General features: G+C 40.0%; 2 protein-coding genes across 3 annotated transcripts; both read right to left on the bottom strand.

Moving 5' to 3' along the window:
• Positions 1–8,733: 8,733 nt before the first annotated feature.
• mtx2 (metaxin 2) lies at positions 8,734–13,961 on the bottom strand. Of its 2 annotated transcripts, none has more exons than XM_071529661.1 (10): positions 13,802–13,961; positions 13,333–13,380; positions 13,090–13,136; positions 12,780–12,852; positions 12,603–12,679; positions 12,179–12,271; positions 11,869–11,907; positions 11,557–11,613; positions 10,940–11,016; positions 8,734–10,539 (listed from the first exon to the last, which is right to left on the bottom strand). In XM_071529661.1, the coding sequence occupies exons 1-10, from the start codon at positions 13,839–13,841 to the stop codon at positions 10,380–10,382; spliced, it is 711 nt and encodes a 236-aa protein (XP_071385762.1). In that variant the 5' UTR covers positions 13,842–13,961; the 3' UTR covers positions 8,734–10,379. The 2 variants fall into 2 exon arrangements, with proteins under 2 accessions (XP_071385762.1, XP_071385761.1); XM_071529660.1 differs by having other exon boundaries at positions 11,557–11,682.
• Positions 13,962–17,274: 3,313 nt separating this feature from the next.
• Positions 17,275–20,020, bottom strand: LOC139652554 (homeobox protein Hox-D4b-like). Its single transcript, XM_071529662.1, has 2 exons — positions 19,573–20,020; positions 17,275–18,959 (listed from the first exon to the last, which is right to left on the bottom strand). The coding sequence occupies exons 1-2, from the start codon at positions 20,003–20,005 to the stop codon at positions 18,643–18,645; spliced, it is 750 nt and encodes a 249-aa protein (XP_071385763.1). The 5' UTR covers positions 20,006–20,020; the 3' UTR covers positions 17,275–18,642.
• Between the last annotated feature and the right edge of the window lie 630 nt (positions 20,021–20,650).

A 20,650-nucleotide genomic window follows, 5' to 3' on the forward strand; every position in this document is an offset into this window, starting at 1 on the left:
AACCATGAAGCTTTCATTTGGTTTGGTCAGACTTTTCTGTTTTTATCCATATTCCATTGTGCCGAGTCGAGTGTTTTCATCTCAGCGCTGCGTTACGTTCTCCGCTCTGCTTCCTGTCAATCACCTGACACACACAGGAAGAAATGGAAATCAAGAAATAATCCCTCAAAAACACGTCTCCTCTAAAACTTTATTGTCACATCCATGTCTTTTTTTCATTAAGGGTGTCTTTGTCAGGTGGGACAGCAGTTCATTCATTTCAAGCTAGATTTGACACTGTAAAGTTTGTATCTTTAAAAATGATGAAAAATGAATAAATGTTAAGAAGTTTAATTACATACAGCATGCATTGCAAAATAATTTGGGGGAATGTAAACTAGACATAGATAGTAGTAAATGGGTTGTAACTGTAAGACTAACTCTAAAATAGCCACAATTTTATCAATGTGATGCCTACTACTACAAAATGACAGCTGTCATGAAAGTAAAAATTGTTACTGGCTAACTCAAGGCAAGGCAAGTTTATTATATAGCACATTTCATACATATCGGCAATTCAAAGTACTTTACATAAATAAAGACATAGGCAATAAAAAAAAGTGAAAGCAATAGAAGCGATATAAAAAGTGAATTAAAAATCACATTTAAAATGACAGATAAAGACATAAAAGATAAAGATAAAAAAAAAAGAAAAACAAATGATAAGGCATACCACACAGCAGCAGAGAGATAACAACACACAAAATGGGTTTACAGTGTTGTGGAATGAAACCCTTCAGCTTTGATGGAAACTGGGCTCAAATCCAACATGGTTGTTTTTCTCTGATGTTTACATGCACATTTAGATTGTGGTAATATTCGAGATCCCCAAGTAAGAGCTGGCACATTTCGCCAGAATATGAATATGATCACTCATATATGCTGATAATGGCAGAGACATTGAATCATAGTGAAGATGAATACACATTATCCCAGTCATTCTTGTTTTTTTGCTGTCTCTGTAAATTCTGTTTCCCTGGTAAAAAAAACCCATAATACTTTGTTCATTCATATGTAAAGGGATATTCGTGATCATATTTGTAACAGCTTATCCGCAATAAGTAAATTTCCATATTGCGTAAGACCTTAACTGCGATTTTATCTGGAATACAAATGTTCATGTAAATGCAGTCAGTGTGTTTGCAGCACACCGATCTGGAAAATGCGGTTAGGACAGCCAATTTGTGCCGAATTAGTTCAAGTAAGATGCGAGAAATCTTTCAGTGTTTATCTAACTTCAGATAGTGTTTCCTGAGACATAAACAGAACAAACTGATACAGCGGCAGACAGCTGTTTTTCATATGTGGCTGGCTTTTAAACTTTTTCAGCCCGGTGCCCAAACCAAGTAAATACAGCCTGCAGGACTCAGGCTCATTTAGTCAGGCTAGTGCTTTTGTCATGTGTGGAAACAGCCTGTGACCTATTTTGGCCCCTGAGCCAGAGTTTAAGACAGTGATTCTCAACCTTTTTCATATCAAGGGCCCCTAATTTAGTCTACATTAGAGCCACAGAGATTTTTCCTCTCGGACCCAAATCTGAGAATATTTTTATTGTTAGATAAGATTTTGTCCAGAATTCCACGACTATCTGTACTGTAGGTAGAGAGATAACAGTGAAACTATGACCAAAACAGTCATTTTTCTACATTCTCTAATTGCAGTAACTTCTTGTAAATTAAGTAATGGGAAAGTTTTAAAAAAAATTCTGGGGACCCCCTGGAACCCCCTCAAGGACCCCTGGTGGCCCCCGGACCCCACGTTGAGAACTGCTGGTTTAAGAAACACTGTTGTTTGCCACTAGGCCTACTATATGTGTCTGTAAACTTATCTTACAGTCAGAGGAACATCTGTATCATAATATTGATTTCATATTTGCGTGTTTTGTTTTTCTTTAATTTTGAAATAAAACGTAAAAAAAAAATCCACCCTAAAACACTTTAACACAGTTAAAAAAAAAACCAACTTCTTGGCAATTTATCTTGTATTTCTGGGTCCATTTTGTTGTTTGGTGTAGTATTTTTCTTATTCTAGTGGATAACTGGCCAAACGTAAACAACATGGCGTCAGGTTGAGATGTTTCTAGCACATACAGAATGGAGTTTGATAGCAGAAAATTATTCAGTGATCTAAAAACATCAGCGGTAAACATCAGGTTTTGGTGTCAGTCTCTCAGAATCAAAGAGCGAGGGCTTCTTTCTAGAGCCGCCATTTTGCACCAAGAGACGTTCAACGATCACACAGGGAGAAATCCATCGTAGAAGAGGAAGAGGAAGAGAGAGAGAGAGAGAGAGACCAATTTCTCCACTGACAGCAGCCTCAATAGACCAGAATGCAATGCAGCCACAGGACAGGTTGCGTTTTGAGTAAGGAGCGCAACTCTCACTTTTTTTCTCAACTGGACAAACTCTCACTCTCACTATCGCTATCACAGAATAAAGCTTTGGAGAGCTGTGTGTGTGTGTGTGTAAAACTGTGCAGTACAGTAGTAGCACTTAAGTAGATTAGTAGAATATGAGAATCCGAAACGTGAAAATGTAAAAACGTGTAAAAGTGTAACGGACTGAGCAGCAACACAGTCATGAGACAAATCAGACTCATTGTGTTTTTTAGTCTATCAGTGGATGGAGATGAGGCTGAATATGACAAAAAGAAACAACATGGCCAATTAGCAAAGATATGAAAAACAGGAATTAATAGAATGTGAAAGGGTGTGTGTGTGTGTGTGTGTGTGTGTGTGTGTGTGTGTGTGTGTGTGTGTGTGTGTGTGTGCGTGCGTGTGAAAGCATCCAGAGACGGACTATGAGGAGAGGAGAGGATTATCGACACACAGCTAATCTCTTTATTCCACTCAAATCTTACAGCGCCTCAACACATAAACCACTTCTCCACACACTTAGAGTCACGATACACACACACACACACACACACACACACACATGAAAGCAAGCAAGCATGATCAAACACACACACACACACACACACACACACACACACACACACACACACACACACACACACATGAAAGCAAGCAAGCATGATCAAACACACACACACACATAAACACATACATGCAGATGGAGGAGGAAACACAGGCTTACAGGTAGAAACACACACACACACACACAAAAGTAGACCACACAGGCAAAGGAACACACACACACACAAACACACACACACACACACACCTGGGAAGTCATGCTGATCCTGTTTAGCTGAATGAGATTAGTGATATTGGGTCACTGCATCAGAGAAGAGTTATTGCATTGGTTTTATCGCACACACACACACACACACACACACACACACACACACACACACACACACACACACACACACACACACACACACACACACTGACAGACACTCAAACACACACACACACATATATACATAAACACACACTCACATACATTCACTGGATACAATTAAAATGAGTGAGAAACTTAACAAAACCCTCTCTCTCTCTCTCTCTCTCTCTCTCTCTTTCTCTTCCTCTCTCTCTCTTCCCCTCTCTCTCTCTCTCTCTTTTCCTCTCTCTCTCTCTCTCCCTCTCTCAGGAAGTCCAGATTACGAATTATGACTCACTCTGATCATCAAGCTGTGTAATTATCAGCCTCCAGTGGTATTGTCTAATCTGCCACATCACATCACAGCACACACACACAGACGCACATTCACACTCACACACACACACACACACACAGAAACTCTTATTCATACACACACACACACACACACACACACATCTGACTATCCTTATGAGGACCTTCCACTAACTACACTCTTCTCAAATCCCAACTCATACGAAGACGTTCTGATTTTCAGCAAAAGTTTATCTTATGACCAAAACCTTACCCTAACCTTTACCAAATTGTTCTAGTTGCCTAACCCTAACCTAACCCTAACCTAACCCTAACCTAACCCTAACCTAACCCTAACCTAACCCAAACCTAACCCTAACCTAGCCCTAACCTAACCCTAACCTAACCTTTACACAACTATTCGTGTTCACAACATGTAATGTCTTTTTCAGAGTCCCTGCTCGTTCCATAAATCTTCTCGAGACTGTATTGAGCTGCCAAACCACAAGGATGCAAATATTTGTGAGGCCACAACTTTGCCACACTCTTTACTTTCATTATTATGGGAAGGATTATTATTTTAAACATGTTGACGACAGTAATTTATTGACATTCTTATTTTTTCTGTCATTATAGCTGATATTTTATGCTCTGTCCCAGTGGAAAGGGAACATTGTCTTCTATAAACAGAGAGTCAGATTGCTTTTCCAAACATCCCCTATGATTAGGATTGATTGATTTCATTTTTCCTAGACTTTACTGATAGTTTGCCACATAGAATCCACTTTTTTAACTCAAGTCTTCCAAACCATCTAACCAAGAGAAACTTAATTGTCTTCCAAACCAGATTAGACACATTCTGTCCTCTTCTGCTGAATCGTCCTGTTTCCATAGCTAATGGTAATAAATCTGAGATCACTGGCTTCTGGATCAAATCTGACATACATGTTTGATATATAGTTGTTCTTAATAAGACACTGTGTTCTTCTAGATTTATACCCAGTGGTGGAATGTAACTAAGTACATTTACTCAAGTACTGTACTTAAGTACAATTTTGAGATACTTGTACTTTACTTGAGTATTTCCATTTCATGCTACTTTATACTTATACTCCACTACATTTCAGAGGGAAATATTGTACTTTTTACTCCACTACATTTATTTGACAGCTTTAGTTACTAGTTACTTTGCAGATTTAGATTATTAATACAAATTATAAATCAACTAATAAATTATGATATATTTTTATAGGTTAAGCTACCCAGCAGTATATAAAGTAATTAAAATTAGCTCCACCTTTATCAGCTGCAACATTAAAGTGATGAACACATTAATGCATCAATAATTATAGTCCAATAACATGATATATATGATTCTGAAATGGGCCATTCTGCATAATGAATACTTTTACTTTTGCTACTTTAAGTACATTTTGATGCTAATACTTTTGTACTTTGACTTAAGTAAGATTTTGAATGCAGGACTTTTACTTGTAACAAAGTTTTTACACTGTGGTATTGCTACTTTTACTTAAGTCAAAGATCAGAGTACTTCATCCACCACTGTTTATACCCAACATGAACATACATGTTTTTCTGCATGAAGAATTTTTCTGTCATTCATACCGGATCATCAAATTAATCAAATCCAAAAAAAAAAACACCACCACCAGACATCAAAACAGGGTTTAAAAAAAAAAACACCATAAAATGTCCACAGATGTGAGGAAGTAAAAGAAGTAAAAGCAAAGGATATCAGAGCGATTCAGCGCTCACTGACCTCGATACTATACAGACCGAACTGTTTAAAGTATATTGTCACATGCAAAGGAATGCAGGGCGTCCACATCGGCAGCAGTGAAGTCAGCATCACTCTGCATATCAAACAAATCGGAAAACAAAAAATAGAAAAAAAAAGATGTGTTAGTGTTACATGCAGCCAAATACAACAAAGAGCACAAGGATAAATTAAATACTTTATACTCTTTAAGTATTCTAAATGGGTTCAGTCGCTACAGCTCCACCCATTTAAATCCCTCCATGTATTTTGCATTTTGTTGCATCATGACCCAGCCTGCCTCGGCAAACGGCATAAAAACCAGTAAACCAGTATGAATTTTGCCCAAAGCTGCACAGCAATAATTATAACCGGCTTTTATAGACATGTTTGTTTTATTTTGCTTATTTATTTTTTTCCGATTTCAAAATGTATAATACAGTTTTTTTCCATGGTGAGCAGGACAGTAACACCTCAGTCTCAGAGGTTCTGGAGCCACACTAGATCCTTTTTACGTCCTACTGCTGCCCCCTGCTGGATGTCTTCTGTCATTACAGCCTCTGTGGGTCCGCTGCCCTGTAGGGAAGCTGGTTTCAAACATGTTTTTTTTTCAGCACATTATTGTTTTAAAAAATAAAGATTGTGAAGCAAAATGGGTTCACAGGCAATTATGCAGATTAACCCAACAAAATTTAAATTGTCTCAGAGGAAGAACGCTGCCTTGGGCTTCAGTGTGTGTAGAGAGTTGTGATCATTGGAAGTTGCGGTGTTTAGATTTGAAGAGCAGTTGTTACACGTGTCTTTGTAGGTTCATGTTAGTCATCCAAGTAGTAAGATGTCCAAAAAATAGCACAAAATCCACTGGACGTACAATTGTAGAGTTGAAGACGTTTTGCCACTCATCCAAGAGGCTTCATTAGTTGTTGAGATTCAAGATTCAAGATTCAAGATTCAAGATTCAAGATTCAAGATTCAATAATTTATTGCCATATCAACCTTACAGTTGATTTGGAATTTGTTTCGGTGCGCTCAACAACAACAAAACATATAATCACACAGTACACACAAGACGTGTCCACAGAAAAACACACTGCCACAATTACAATACAATAAATACAATTAGTGCAACTATATGGCCCATGCCCTTAAAGTGACAAATTAAAGTGCATGTGCTTGTTTATACAGCCAGTGAAACATTTAGGATGCGGATTGCTATAAGGTAAGTGCTATTATGGAAGCGAGATGTTCTGGTCTTAATACTGCGAGTCCAGTGGATTTTGTTTTTATTTTTTGGACAATTGTTATACACTTATTTAGTCTGTTTTAAGTTTTTTTGGATCCCATTGAAATCATGTTTACCAAAGAACTTCCACTTACTATGTACTATATTTCATGTGTATCCCAGTAGAACCCTCTACTCTTCTTTCTCTGGATGTTGAGCTGTGCTTGCTGATCTTCTATCCAAATACAGAGACAGAGACAGCCACTCTCATTATGGGGCGGCAGCAACCAAGAGGTCCAGCCCCACTGAGAAGACGGCACAACTGTGTGCAATTGTATTCTGCAAGGTGTAGCTGTGAATAGTCATGTGAGCCTGGTACTTACAAATCATTTTATCTTGTGCCCAAAAGTTCTTATAAGTTGCAAAAAATTATGTTGTTTAAAGGAAAATCCCACGCTCGGATACTCTTACTGTTAGCCTAAATATCATCAATCGTTGATGTTCAATGTATTCTGTGATTGTTTTTGTTTCTTTGTTTTTTGCTGTACCCACTTTTCTTCAGTCTGCCTCATCTACTTCTACTTCAGTTAGTGATTTCCTATATTTCCCAGAATTACTTTCAACAATCACAAGAGAACGGGTCTGAACTTATTGCATTCAGCTGTGGGTTATACAAGCACTCCTTACTCAAAACACAACATGTCTTGTGGCTGCATTGCATTCTGGTCTATTGAGGCTACTGTCAGTGGAGAAATTGGTCTCTCTGCCTCTTCTACGATGGATTTCTCCCTGTATGATTGTTGAACATCAGAGGAAAACGTTGAGTCGAGAAAGAAGCCCTCGCTCTTTGAGTCTGAGGGACTGACACTAAAACCTGACGTTTACTGTTGATGTTTTAGATAGCTGAAATATTTTCTGCAAATATCTCCACGTTTAAGTGTTTTAGGGTGGATTTTTCCTTTAATATACAGCTACTGAAGATAGCCATGATAGTATCCAAATTTGTATAAGAGTGCAAATTTACAATTAATTTACAAATGTATCTACACGCAAACCCGGGTCTTTGGGGTCCACAGGTCATGAGTTCTGGTCCAGAAACGCCCAACAGACTGAGGACTCAACCAGACTTCTTCACCAAGCTGTACATTTCTGTCTTTCTGTTTATTTGTCTCTATCTGTCAGTCTGTTGTCTGGGCCATGACCTCAAACTGAGCAGCGTTTGGCCCCCGTAGGTCATCACTCATGATGTCACAGCTCCTGGAAGTTCAAAGGTCAAATCCTGCCCTCACAGGAAACCTGGAAGCCAGACACTCACTCTGTCTGTCTGTCTCTCTCTCTCTCATACACACACACACACACACACACACACATATAACTGCACGACTCAAGGGCAATCAGAGGTGATCAGACATTAAAATGACTTGAGCTTGTCTGAGACCTCGAGGCAGACACACACACACACACACACACACACAGAGAGAGAGAGAGAGAGGTCAGTGCGAGAACCAAACCATGTAATACCTAACCATGTATCAAGCACTCAAAATAGAGTTCAGTTCCTTTGTTACAGCTGATAATTGATCTTTGTTTTGTTCCTTATTGACAGTAGTACTAGCATGAATCTAGCTTTAATCGAACATATAATAATGAACATTTCAGCAATGTGTATAGGTATATATACATATATATATGTGTATTTGTATGCATGGATGTATGTGTATGTATATGTATGTATTTTTGTATGCGTGCATGTATGCATATAGATATTTATATGTATATGTTTTCTCTTTTCATTTAGACACCTATTTTTCTCTCTGTAAAGCACTTTGTAACTATGATTTTGAAAGGTGCTATATAAATAAAGATTTACTTAGTGATTTAACTCTGATGGCAGTGTGCTTCCAACATTTCTGATTTCATTTAGAAATACAATCTTGCACAAATGTGACAGAAAATGATTTAGCGTATCACAAAATGAAATGTGCTTTGATTCAACGAAATAATTCTCCCTTTAGAACCAGTATCATGAAAATGGTATTGATATCAAAAATATTTCAACTATATCTCATCCGTTCAACAGAAAACAAATGACAACCAAAATAAATTTGAGTCAGTGTTGGTTAAGTTTTAATGACTTTTAACAAGTAGGCACTTTCCATTCACACAAAGAAAACAACAGTGGAAAAACAAAGGAATAATAAATCACATCTTCTTCATCATTGTGTTCATGTTTTTTTTTTTTTTGTTTTATACAGAGCTCTAGAGTTTCAGTCAACGCCAATACTGCCAATGAGTGGAAGCGCCGCCTCCCGTCTCCTACTGGTTTCTATGGTTTCAGGGCGTAAATTAGCAGGCTGTCTGACCTCGAACCCGGTTCAAGTTGAGCCGTGTTACATAGCTGAACAACCCTGCTGTGTGGATCTGTGGTGAGCCGATGGGTGTGTTTGCAAATGAATTCCAGTGGAACAGTGTGCAAAATACCCAAGGAGCTTAGAGTTTGTGATAAAGAGATGTGATAAAGGAAGAAGGAAAATGTCAATAAATTATCATTCATTACACACTTTAACTAATGATGGAAGAGCAGAGTTCGAGCCCCAGTGTCAAGAAGACCTCTGACCTCATTTTGGGAAACAATATAGTATCACATCTTCATCATCATCATCATCATCATCATCATCATCCCACAAGCAGGGAAACTTTAAAAGGCAGTAGCAAGCTGTGGTCTGATAAAGACACGTTTTCGAGCTGTGGTGAAGAAACGAGTTTGGTGGCAAGTTTTGACTGACTAGGTTGAGATCATTCACTGCTGCTTTAAACATTTGAAAAGCTCAGCGGTCAGTGTGTGTTCGCAACGCTCGGAGAGGGGGAATAAACCGACAGGGAGAGAGAGTTGGAGCGTGAGTTGGAGTCAGTTGGCATCAGGCGGCGGTCACGCCAACGCTCAAAGCGTCGATTTACGAAACCTCTAGAATGTCCGCCATTTCACTTTGCTAATGACACCGTTTCTATTTATACAACAGATATTTCAGCCAAGCAATCCGACTGGTCAAAGACACGTTCCAACCTGGCAGATAATTCCCATAAAGCCAGGCTATCTGTGCTTTAGTGGCTGCTATGCCAACTCTTACAGTAACCAGAGAGCTAGTGAGCAACATATATTTTTTTTCTCCTGCTTTTTCATTCTTATAAGTGTATTTAACTTGGGGAAAAAACATTTTAAAACAGTACACATGCATTGGTAGCCACCGTGTACAAGACATAATACCCTTGAGAATGTTCTTTAATGTGATTACGGGGACTTTGATGCTACCCATAACTGTAATGGCAGTAAAGAACTCCCTTGTGGGTAATATTTCTTTATTTGCAGCTAGTTCTAGGACAGGGGAATCAACATGGCACCCTGGCCAAACTCTGTCAAGGGCTATGGCCTGACCAGCTCCCATGCCATGCTTTTCTTTCAATTTCTGAGTCTTCAGTCTGACTGGCTCCTCAGGACTCCTAGCAATATGTATGGCAACAATGTACAGGCAGGGAGCAAGAGGGAGGGAGAAAAGGAAATAGAGGGGTATGTCTATGAATATAAGCATTTGGGGGGGGGTTTAGCGTCCTCGTGCTACGGTGAGGGAATGAGAGAAGGAAGGACAGAATGTAAAAAGATGAGATGATACAGAGAGAGAGAGACAGGGAAAGAGAGAGACAGAGAAAGACAGAGAGAGGGAGGGAGAGAGCGAGAGAGGGAGAGAGAGAGATTTTCGTCCCTTCAGGAGCTCTTGTCTTCAAAGTAGCTCTGTTCGATGCGTCTGCAGAAGGACAGCAGGTTGCTGTAGCTCTTAATCCTCTCTGCGAGCTCGGTGCTCGTCAGTCTGGTGGTCAGTATGGTGAAGAGATGACCGAACACCAACGCATCCAACTCTGTGGGCCTGGAGCAGAGAGTGACACACACAGAGACTTATTCCAGATTCATGTAAAATATCCCTAAAAACAATTAAATTATTGATTTTTATACGAAAATGATTAACCTAATCATTTACGTTTTATTTTCATATTGTGTAACATTTTAATGCCGTTTAAACAAAGCAGGAAACCAACTTTTTCATTGTCTGACCACAGTGGCTAGTGGATTGCAAAATTCAGTCACTTTCACCATTTTCTGTCTCCTATTTTCTGTCTCCCTGCTCACTATGCCACCCTGCTGCCTGTTTTACCACCCAACTAGGATTTTAGAATAGAAAACTAAAAAAATCAGTTGAACCCTTGTAGGTAGACTGAAAAACAGAAGATAGACAGATAGACAGACAGACAAACAGGGAGTAAACATACTGTTTGTTGAAGAAGAAAGGTTGGGTCCCCAGCCGCTGGGACAGAGCCTGGCAACACTGGCTCACATCCTCATAGACCTAAAACACAAGAGAAAGGACAGTTAGTTCCTATGGTCGCCAATTTAAATCCCTTTCACCTTTGTTTGGGTTAACCTTTAGCTAATGATTACTAATTTAATTAAACGTTCAAAGTCAGGCTGATGTGGTCATATGTTATCCATGTTTTCCCTAACAAAAATCCCTAAAATATTCCTAAGAGGACTTAAAGTGTGTCTGTGGTACTCAACAGTGAGTTTATAGTGACCGTATCATACTTTATGGTATTTTTCTCTTCTATGGTTTCACTAAGACATTCCTTTAATGTTTCTATAGGTACTTACAGTGTGTGTGGGTCTCAATAGTGAATTGCTTTATTGCACTGTTTGCATCTTTTATCAAAATAAAAGGGCAGTTTGCCAACATGGCAATATCTTATAATTATTAACTGTGGAATGCAAACTTTTGATATACTATTATAAATTAATTGTGCATTCCCATCCAATCCCCACAATTAAGTAAGAAATTGTGCCTAACTCGTGGGTAAAAACATCAAACACTCGTTGCTAGGTGGTTGCTAACCTGCTCCAGGGTTTTTCCCCCCCAGCCAATGGCGTTCATCTTCCTGCGAACCTCCCACTGCTTCTGATAGGCCAGGATGTGGTTCAGAGGCCACGAATAGGGACTGCTGTATCTTGGACGAGAGATCTGTGGAAAACACACAAACACACACACACACACACACACTCTCAATTAATTAAGCTGAAATGTGGTTTAGAGGCAATGAATAATCACTGCTAAACCTAGGAGGAGGAAACCTTAGAAATCTATGCACACACAGTACACACCACACACACACTCACACACACACACACACACACATCAAGGCCTGACCTCCGAAGCTGTAGCGTCGTCACACCACTGGATGTACAACTGTGGAGAGGAGAGGAGAGGAGAGGAGAGGAGAGGAGAGGAGAGGAGAGGAGAGGAGAGAGGAGAGTTAGCTGACACAACAAATGCATCTAACATTGTGTTGGTGTTAAGATATCACAATACAAAATACTGGAATAATGATTGGTTTGGTTTTTAAATGGTTTGAGAACGATTCTTTTTAGCTTTCATAACTCAAGAATATTGCGTCTGTATTGTGTCTTTACAGTGAGCAGCAAATCATTGCGTAAGTGTGTAGTGTACTGTGTCTTACCTCAGCAGTAAGCAGCATGTTGTTGACCAACTCCATGTAAGCTTTCATTTCAGCTCTCTGAACGTCATCTAAGCCGTCGCTCAGAGAATGACCCTGAAAACCGAAACACACAAACGCAGAGAGAAATTGTCCTCCTATCTTGACTGAATTCCATTTTTCAAACTAATAAACAAACAAACACAGACATAAACAACCTGACACACACATGTGAATTCCTAAACATTTGTGTTATTCCCGGTAAATTAAATCAATAAGGACTTCAGATATTAAAATGTCTTAAAAACACATTTTCTGGAGGATCAGCAGGCTGTGATCAAATAAATCGCAACTTCAAAATCTTTGTATACACGTGTGTGTGTGTGTGTGTGTGTGTGTGTGTGTGTGTGTGTGTGTGTGTGTGTGTGTGTGTGTGTGTGTGTCTCACCTTAGCCTTGGTGAACTGGACTATCGGCCCCAGTTCGGACACCACCTGGTTCCCTACATGGACAAAAGGAACTTTACCTGGAGAAAGAAACAGAGAAAGACAGAGAGGTAAACAGAAGAAGGGACAGACAGAGAGATAAAAAGAAAATAGACTTAGGAAAGTAGCATGTGTACAAACCAGAGGGAGACATGTATTCTGCGTTGGCTTTGCAAGCCACCTGCACCGGTAGACTGCACATCCTTAGGTAGGCCTGCATAGGAGAGAAGAAGGATAGCGTCAATACACAAAAACATAATATAACATACACACACACACACACAAAGACTAGTATGAATGCACATCCTAAACCATGACTGTTGGAGATACAAACATACATGCAGACACATACAGAAAGACAGATGGACTGGAACACACATACCTATATGCTCAGACAGGCAACACACACACACACACACACACACACACACACCCACACACACAGTCTCACCTGAACAGCCAGAGATGAGGCGCAGTCAGACAGCAGTATCTGATCCTCTGTAAAAACAACAAAACCAAAACATTGTAAACAAACACAGTAGTAGCCATGTTTCTCTGGTGACAACTCATTAACACACAATATTCTCGCCGTCTTTCACTCTCTCGCTCTCTTTCTCCCTCCAAGGCATGCATGCACACTCACTCACTCACACACACACACACACACACACACACACACACACACATAACTTACCCTTCAGTGGTTGGTACAAGGTGGCATTTTCAGGCCAAGGTTCAGCAGCTGTCAGAAACACAGACATGCAGATAGAAAGGCAGCAGGTCCACACATAAACACACACACACACACACACACACACACACACACACACACACACACACACACACACACACACACTTTTAGCTGTCAGGTGATACGTTAACTTGGCTAGCTAGCAGGTTCTTGGTTAGGTCTACAGTTAGCATCCTGCCAATGTAACGTGCATTAGCAGACACGCCCCCATACTGGCGCAAACACTACATATCCAAGAGCTAATTAAATATAAAATAACGTGGAAGAAAGTAATTATTGCAATTAGGGTAAAAAAGACATGCTACACTGTATCATAAGGTCAATTACATGCTCCTATATAACGTTAGCTGACGTTAGCTAGCTAAACAGTAACAGAAGCGGTTGACAGTTTGCGGCTAATTCAACACTTCACCTGCCATCTGGGACACGAAAGCCTCTGCCGCAAGAGACATGGCGCGACCCGTGTAATATCTTTATAAATCAAAAGCCAAAGGAGAAAGATGATGGAGTTATTCCTCTGCATGCAAGGTTAAGGGCAAGTGCTTCTGCATCCACCGGTTGGTCCGCCGCGGTTTATGTTCCGGGGAGGAAACTGGGATTTTTTTGTTCCGCTTTTGAACGCCTGCGTTGGAAACTGGAACAACGACTGAAAGCTTCGTAAAAGGTACAACTTTTAAAGGGCGAACAAGACTACTGACTTGGTCCGTGTTACTTTCTGTAGTGCAGTTATGTGGAATAATACTCATCTCGTTATCTGACCTACATAGAGAATACACATAGGCCTGTGTTTTCTGCACCCATTCATTTGTATGGAGGCAGTGAAAAGCTGATATAAAGCACCCTCAATTATCAGGGTAATTATAATTGAAATATTGGCCGGTCAACTTTATATCCTTCAATCAGTCTAATTACCACTGACTTATATTGGATGACAAGGACACATGTGGAATATTGTGGACTATGGTGCAGCATGTGTCATCATGTGGTAACATGTGTGCTAAGCAGTGGGTCATGTGTCATCATGTGGCTTGCATGTGAAACACCCAATATAAAGATGGCCCACTTCTAAGAAGGAATGCTAAACAAAAGTAACTGTGAGTGTTTTCCCCCTCTTGGCACAGCAGTGTCATCACAGGGCGATGCTTTGCCTATAGGCAGTGCAGTATTTGGCCGTGTGTGCATATAATCTTTGTTAGAGTAATTCCCTTTTAGAGAATTACTCACCTTGTTTTAACGCTTCCTATCTATGCCTAGTCACATATCAACATGTAATGATGTTTTGAAGCTGTAGCTGTACTTGTGTAGGTCTGTACAGCTGCACATTTAAAATGTATATCTTCAATTCTTAATGCAAAATATCAGGTACGAGCTTGATAGAACTTCAAGATCTTAGTTTGTTTTATTTCTCCTTTAGGCTGCAATACCCAGTGCTGCCTGTCGAGGGCGGTGCTGCTCCACCACATCCAGACAGCTGCTGTCTCTACACGGCAGCTTGTTGTGATATATACTGTGCGTACATGCAGTATCCACACACAAACAAACAAACGAATAAATAAATACATTAATACATGAACGAATACATAAATAAATATAATACAGTTCAGAATATGTTGGACATATGTTTCAAGATTATATTCATATGAAATACATTGTGTATACTGGAAATAAATTCTTCCTATGTGTTTATAACATACTGTACTGTACACCTGTAAGTATATCCATGATATATTTTGGCCACTCTATATCTCTAATATTCTCAATATTTCGAATGAATGACATGAGCATGCGCAGACATTTTTAAGCCTATCTCTAAATACTTTCTCATACAGTATGAAATGTATTTTCTACCATATGAATCATATTTTTAGGATTAAACTTAGTTATTGTTTTGTATTTTACTAGTATTTACCTTCAATCAATAGAAAAAAATAACCAACTAAACAAGCAAAATATTCGTCTCTCTCTTCTAGATTCCAGACAAGTTGAGAGTTGCTAGGCCTTTTATTTATGAATGAATATTTTGACCTTTATCGATCTGATTGGTTAGATGTGGGGTGAATCTACAGACCAACAGCAGCTGAAAGCCTTGATCGATATTCCAGGTTCCTCTCTGTCTCTGCAGCCCCGCTGGGTTTTTCCTGCACATTTCAGACCAAACCACGGCTCGACCGGACGCCACCAATTAATGGCCCTCTGCACTCATTTCCCTTACACCACACACACACACACACACACACACACACACAGAGAGAGAGAGAGAGAGAGAGAGAGGATTTATTTCACCAATGCCTATGTAGCGCCCGTGCTGTGCGTAAACGATGCGTAAAACGCGCGTAAAAGTCATAGGACACAGAGTTTGCTTGCTGTATATGAAACTTTATCAGAAATACCGACTCACTGAAGATGTGTGAAGCTCGTAGATACGCTATGAAGATGAGATATGATACTGATAGCTCATGTGTGCCTTTCTATATATAGTATGTAACCTTTGTAGCCAATTAAATAAAATCACAATCCGATCCAGTTCCAGAAGATTTAAGATGCTCAAAATATCATTTTGAAGTTATATTATAGTTTAAGTTATATTATATTTTGAAGTATATGTACCTTAATTTGGCAATAGCAAAACAGTAGCCTCTCTCTCCCCCTCTCTCTCTCTCTCTCTCTCTCTCTCTCTCTCTCTCTCTCTCTCTCTCTCTCTCTCTCTCTCTCTCTCTCCATGAGACAGACTGCGTGAAAAGAAATTTAACTAAACTCAATCTTCATATCGTGTTTTATTCAGCCCATCTTACATTCCGACGACTTGAAACAGCGTTGTATAGGCTACGTAACAAATAACAAAGACATTTTATTTCCAACATAACAGGCTTTCCATTATTTTCGGCCCATTTCATTCTACCCAGTGGAATCCTTTGGCTTCACAGCAGCTGCCTCCATCACTGGATCTTAACTTGATTTGTCTTGGCTCGCGGTTTAAGCGAGCCGTCACTCCAATAAATTAAAATGTTGACGAGCGCTGCGTTTAATTCTAATTTCTCCAGAATAATTGTGGGGAAGCTTTTAAAATCCCCGGTTTAAAAGCGTCTCTCAGTTGAGCCATCACGGACGGTTTGTCTTGGCTCCGGTCAAACGGCTTGAAGCTCCGGTAAATTATGAGTGTAACAGTAGGTTAAACCAAAGCGAAGATCATATATGTTACAGAAGATGGATCACTCGACAGTAAAAAAAAAAAAAAAAAAAAAAGGCCCACCTAACGGTCCCCAAAAGTAAACATTAACCCTCACGCATGCGCTATCCTCACAACTTTCCTATTATTACATTAACATTTAAAAAAAACTTTTCAGGTCTGCACGTTGTGCTGTGCGGTTATGTTTGTGGTGTCCGGTAATATGGGCAGAGTGAGAGCTCTTCTCTTCTTTCTACTCTCTGGCCAAAGCATGCTGGAGCCAAAGCTGATGATAACTTGGTCTTCCATTCATAAATCATGTTCGGAGTGATCACTAGACTACGTCATTTCCGCCCCCCACCCCCAATTGCCCAAGCTATCCTCCCTTAACCTCACTTAAAATCGGCAGCAATGCAGACAAATTGTCCCCCATGTGTGTGTGTATGTGTGTTTGTCTATAGAGTATGGACCCAATTCAGACCTAAAATGTTGAAGAATATCAATAACAATAATCATGACAATAACATTAACAATCATGAGAAAAAAATAAACAGTAGGCCTATTCAGAGTTTACCGTTTGAAAGATTTTTATTGTTTTTTATCTAAATATTTTATCACAAATTTCCACATACAAAATTCTTACACAAACAGTTTATTCCCAAAAAGAACACATATAAAGACCGGGGATAATAATTACTACAAAGAATAAAATAGGCTTCTAAATAATACAAATAATAAAAAATAAGTACTATGGCGTAATAATACAATCAATAGCATATTAAACTGGAAACATACGGGGGAAACGTAAAAATGCAACATATTCAGAGAGTATTAACCTCTCGGTATTCAATAAAATAAAAACAAATGTTTTAGAAAGTTTTTTTTTGTTATTTACAACCCTGTAACCCTGAGAAAATAAGCTAGATTTGGGTCTGTGTCGTGCAGAAAGCTCATATCTCCAATTTGGCCATTTTAATCGATTTTTACTCTTTATTTGGACGTTGTCCCCCATGTATAAATGTATTATTTATATTGTCAGTGTGATTTTCCCCCCCCAATTTCTGAAAAGTTCCCCTTTTGGAGATAACGAAGTTTTGCACGATATGGCTAGTTGTCCTAACTAAAAAATAATTGTTTTTTGGATGCATGCTCCTCTGTGTACGAAATAAAAGCTACTTTTTAAATGTTAAAACACTCTTTGTCCAGTCTAGCGTGATCTATATTCTATAATATTATTCTAGCATGTCTTCTCTGTCTGTTTTTCTATGTTAGATATTCCTTGAACAACGGAATTTATAGGTATTTGGCGTTTGTGGTCCTTTGAGCATTAAGTTAGTTGTTTTTTTCTGTTAAGAGCCAGTTTGTGGAAGCAACATTTTGGTAGTGTGCATACATAACATATTTAATCTTTAAGGTAGAATAAAACCCTGTATTTTGTTACCCTGTAGAAAATAAAACCCTGTTTTCTCGAAAAGACGCCGTGTCTTCCTTCGCTTATACGCACCAGAGCCGTAGATGGGGAGAGTTTGGCAAGGCTGTGCAGCGGGCTCCATGCTGCTGCGCCTTCTCCAGAACTGAGAAATGTTGGCTGTAAATACGTAATAATTTCTCCTATAATATCACCATAGGGAGATGTCAGACATAACGATCACCCAGGGTGTCTGCAACCTTCAAATTTGCCTGGATTAAAGACTTTAAGACTTTGTTAGTGCCAGTTAGATGAAATATAAGACCAAAGTCGTCATTGAAATAAACGCCATGTAGATTTTTATATCTTTTATATTAGAATATGACCTATAGATCTGCTTGATGGGGCTGATTTATCGGAAAACAGCGCGCCAAGAAACATTTTAACACATCTTAAACAGAATTTAAGACGTAAAATAGTAATGCGTTGCAAAATATATTCAAGACACTTTAAAGCATTGAACTTATAATTTAACTAATTTCAATTGAAGGCATTTCAAGACTTTTTCAGGACCTGCAGACACCCTGGATCAAGCGGTAACATAGCAACAGCGACCATGGAGGAGAGTGGAGGCGCTAACATGGCTGCCACTGGAAACTGTACGGGCCAAACTCCGCTTTCACACTGTTATCACTTCCTTTACATTAGTATTATTGTTGTTGTGGTCGTTGTTGTTGTTGTTATCCGTTGTTTTCTTATTCTTGCTCCGTCCTTTGGTGTTGGGCAGTTTGTTGTCCTTCTTCCAGCGCATGCGCCGGTTCTGGAACCACACTTTGACCTGCCGCTCGGACAGGCAGAGCGCGTGAGCCACCTCGACCCTGCGGCGACGCGTGAGGTAGCGGCTGAAGTGGAACTCCTTCTCGAGCTCCAGAATCTGCTGGCGCGTGTAGGCCGTCCGCAGCCGCTTGGGTTCCGGGCCCGCGTGGTTAGGGTTAACTGAAAGAGAAGAAGAAGAAGAAGAAAGAGAGAGAGAGAGAGAGAGAGAGAGAGAGAGAGAGAGAGAGAGAAATTATTATTATTAGGTAGCATTTTTATTATAGCATGAAATATACGTTAAATAACAGCAATTCTAGGAATTAGATTTTTCTTACCATTAAAGAAATAATTGAAATTATTATCTGTATTTTTTATTGTTAATTTATGGTGACTGGGAAGGGGTGCAAGAACCGATTTTACATTTAACTTGAGGCTTTTGTTCAGCATCGTACACGCACACGCACGCACGCACGCACGCACGCACACACACACACACACACACACACACACACACACTGTAGCAGAGCCATAAAACTTTATAGGGGTTGTAATTCTCTCTGGCTCTCACTGAGATCATAAATAACTCGACAAACCAAAAAACACACTGCTCACAAACGGACAAAAAGACGAGAGCGAGAGGGAAAGAGAAGGAGGAGAGCGAGAGATGGACACACAGAGATGGAGAGAAACGGAAAAACAGAGATGTAGAGGGAAATAGGGACAGAGAGACAGAAATGGTGGAGACTTAAAGAGATGGAGAGAGTGAGAGACAGCGAGAGAGTCCTCATCTTACCCTGGGCGATGTGCACCTTCTTCATCCACGGGTAGACAACAATAGGCGGCTTGTCTTTGCCCTGGCAGCCCGCTTTCCTCTGCACCTGAGCCGGCTTGCAGGTCACCCAGGCCTGGCACTGCTCACCCACGGAGAACCGCTCCTTGCCCGGGACGCTCGGCTCTCTGTAGCCGGGGAAGGGCGCACCTTGGGTCTGCGAGGGGTCGTCATCCTCCCGCTGATGCCCCGGGTGTTGCCCCTGCAGAGGGTGATGATAGCCGGTGTGTTGCGGTGTGTATGCAGGCGGGGGGGGCTGCGGGTGGTAGCCCCCTCCATAACTACCACTGTCCTGTGGGTTATAATACCCCCCTTGGTCACTAAAATTACTGTAATCCTCCTCACAAGGCGGGAACTGCGGCTCAACATATTTACAGCTCACCACGTACGACTCCATGATTGATTTATAGCGAGGCTGGTAGGAGAATACTAATTTTTCTTTCTCTCCCTCTCTCTCTCTCTTTCTCCCCCTCTGGCATCAAGCCATCCTACGGCTGTCAAATAGACGGACGGCCACATGGGCCACGTGACTCCGCGGCCAGCCAATGGGAGGCTGCACATCGACTTGTTTATGTCAGGCGTAATGGGATAATTTGGAGGTAAAAAAAAAAAAAATGCTCATCATAATGATGTTTTGCTGGAGGGGGGGAAATCGCTAAAGACGACTTGCTTGGTGGTATTATAAGACGATATCTATTGTACAATTAACAAAAATGACATAGAAACATTACCTGCGATTTAGAGTTACAATTAGGCTACAATTAAGAGAGAAGATATTATATATTTACGCACCCATTGAGACTGAATAGTAAAAATGATCTCATATCTGGGTTATAACAATACAATAGGCCTACCTGGAATGAATGACCTATCTATCTATCTATCTATCTATCTTTTATCTAGCCTATCTATCTATCTATCTATCTATCTTTTATCTATCTGTCTATCTATCTATCTATCTATCTATCTCTATCTAGCCTCTCTATTCAATGTTTAATTCAATGTTTAGCCTCTCTTTTCTGTCTCTCTGCCGCCCCCGCCC

The sequence above is a fragment of the Centroberyx affinis genome, unplaced genomic scaffold, assembly GCF_046629955.1.
Source record: "Centroberyx affinis isolate AG114_WGS23_722 - 3 ecotype Tasmania unplaced genomic scaffold, CSIRO-AGI_Caff_v1 ptg001826l_1, whole genome shotgun sequence".
NCBI classification, from domain to species: Eukaryota; Metazoa; Chordata; class Actinopteri; order Beryciformes; family Berycidae; genus Centroberyx; species Centroberyx affinis.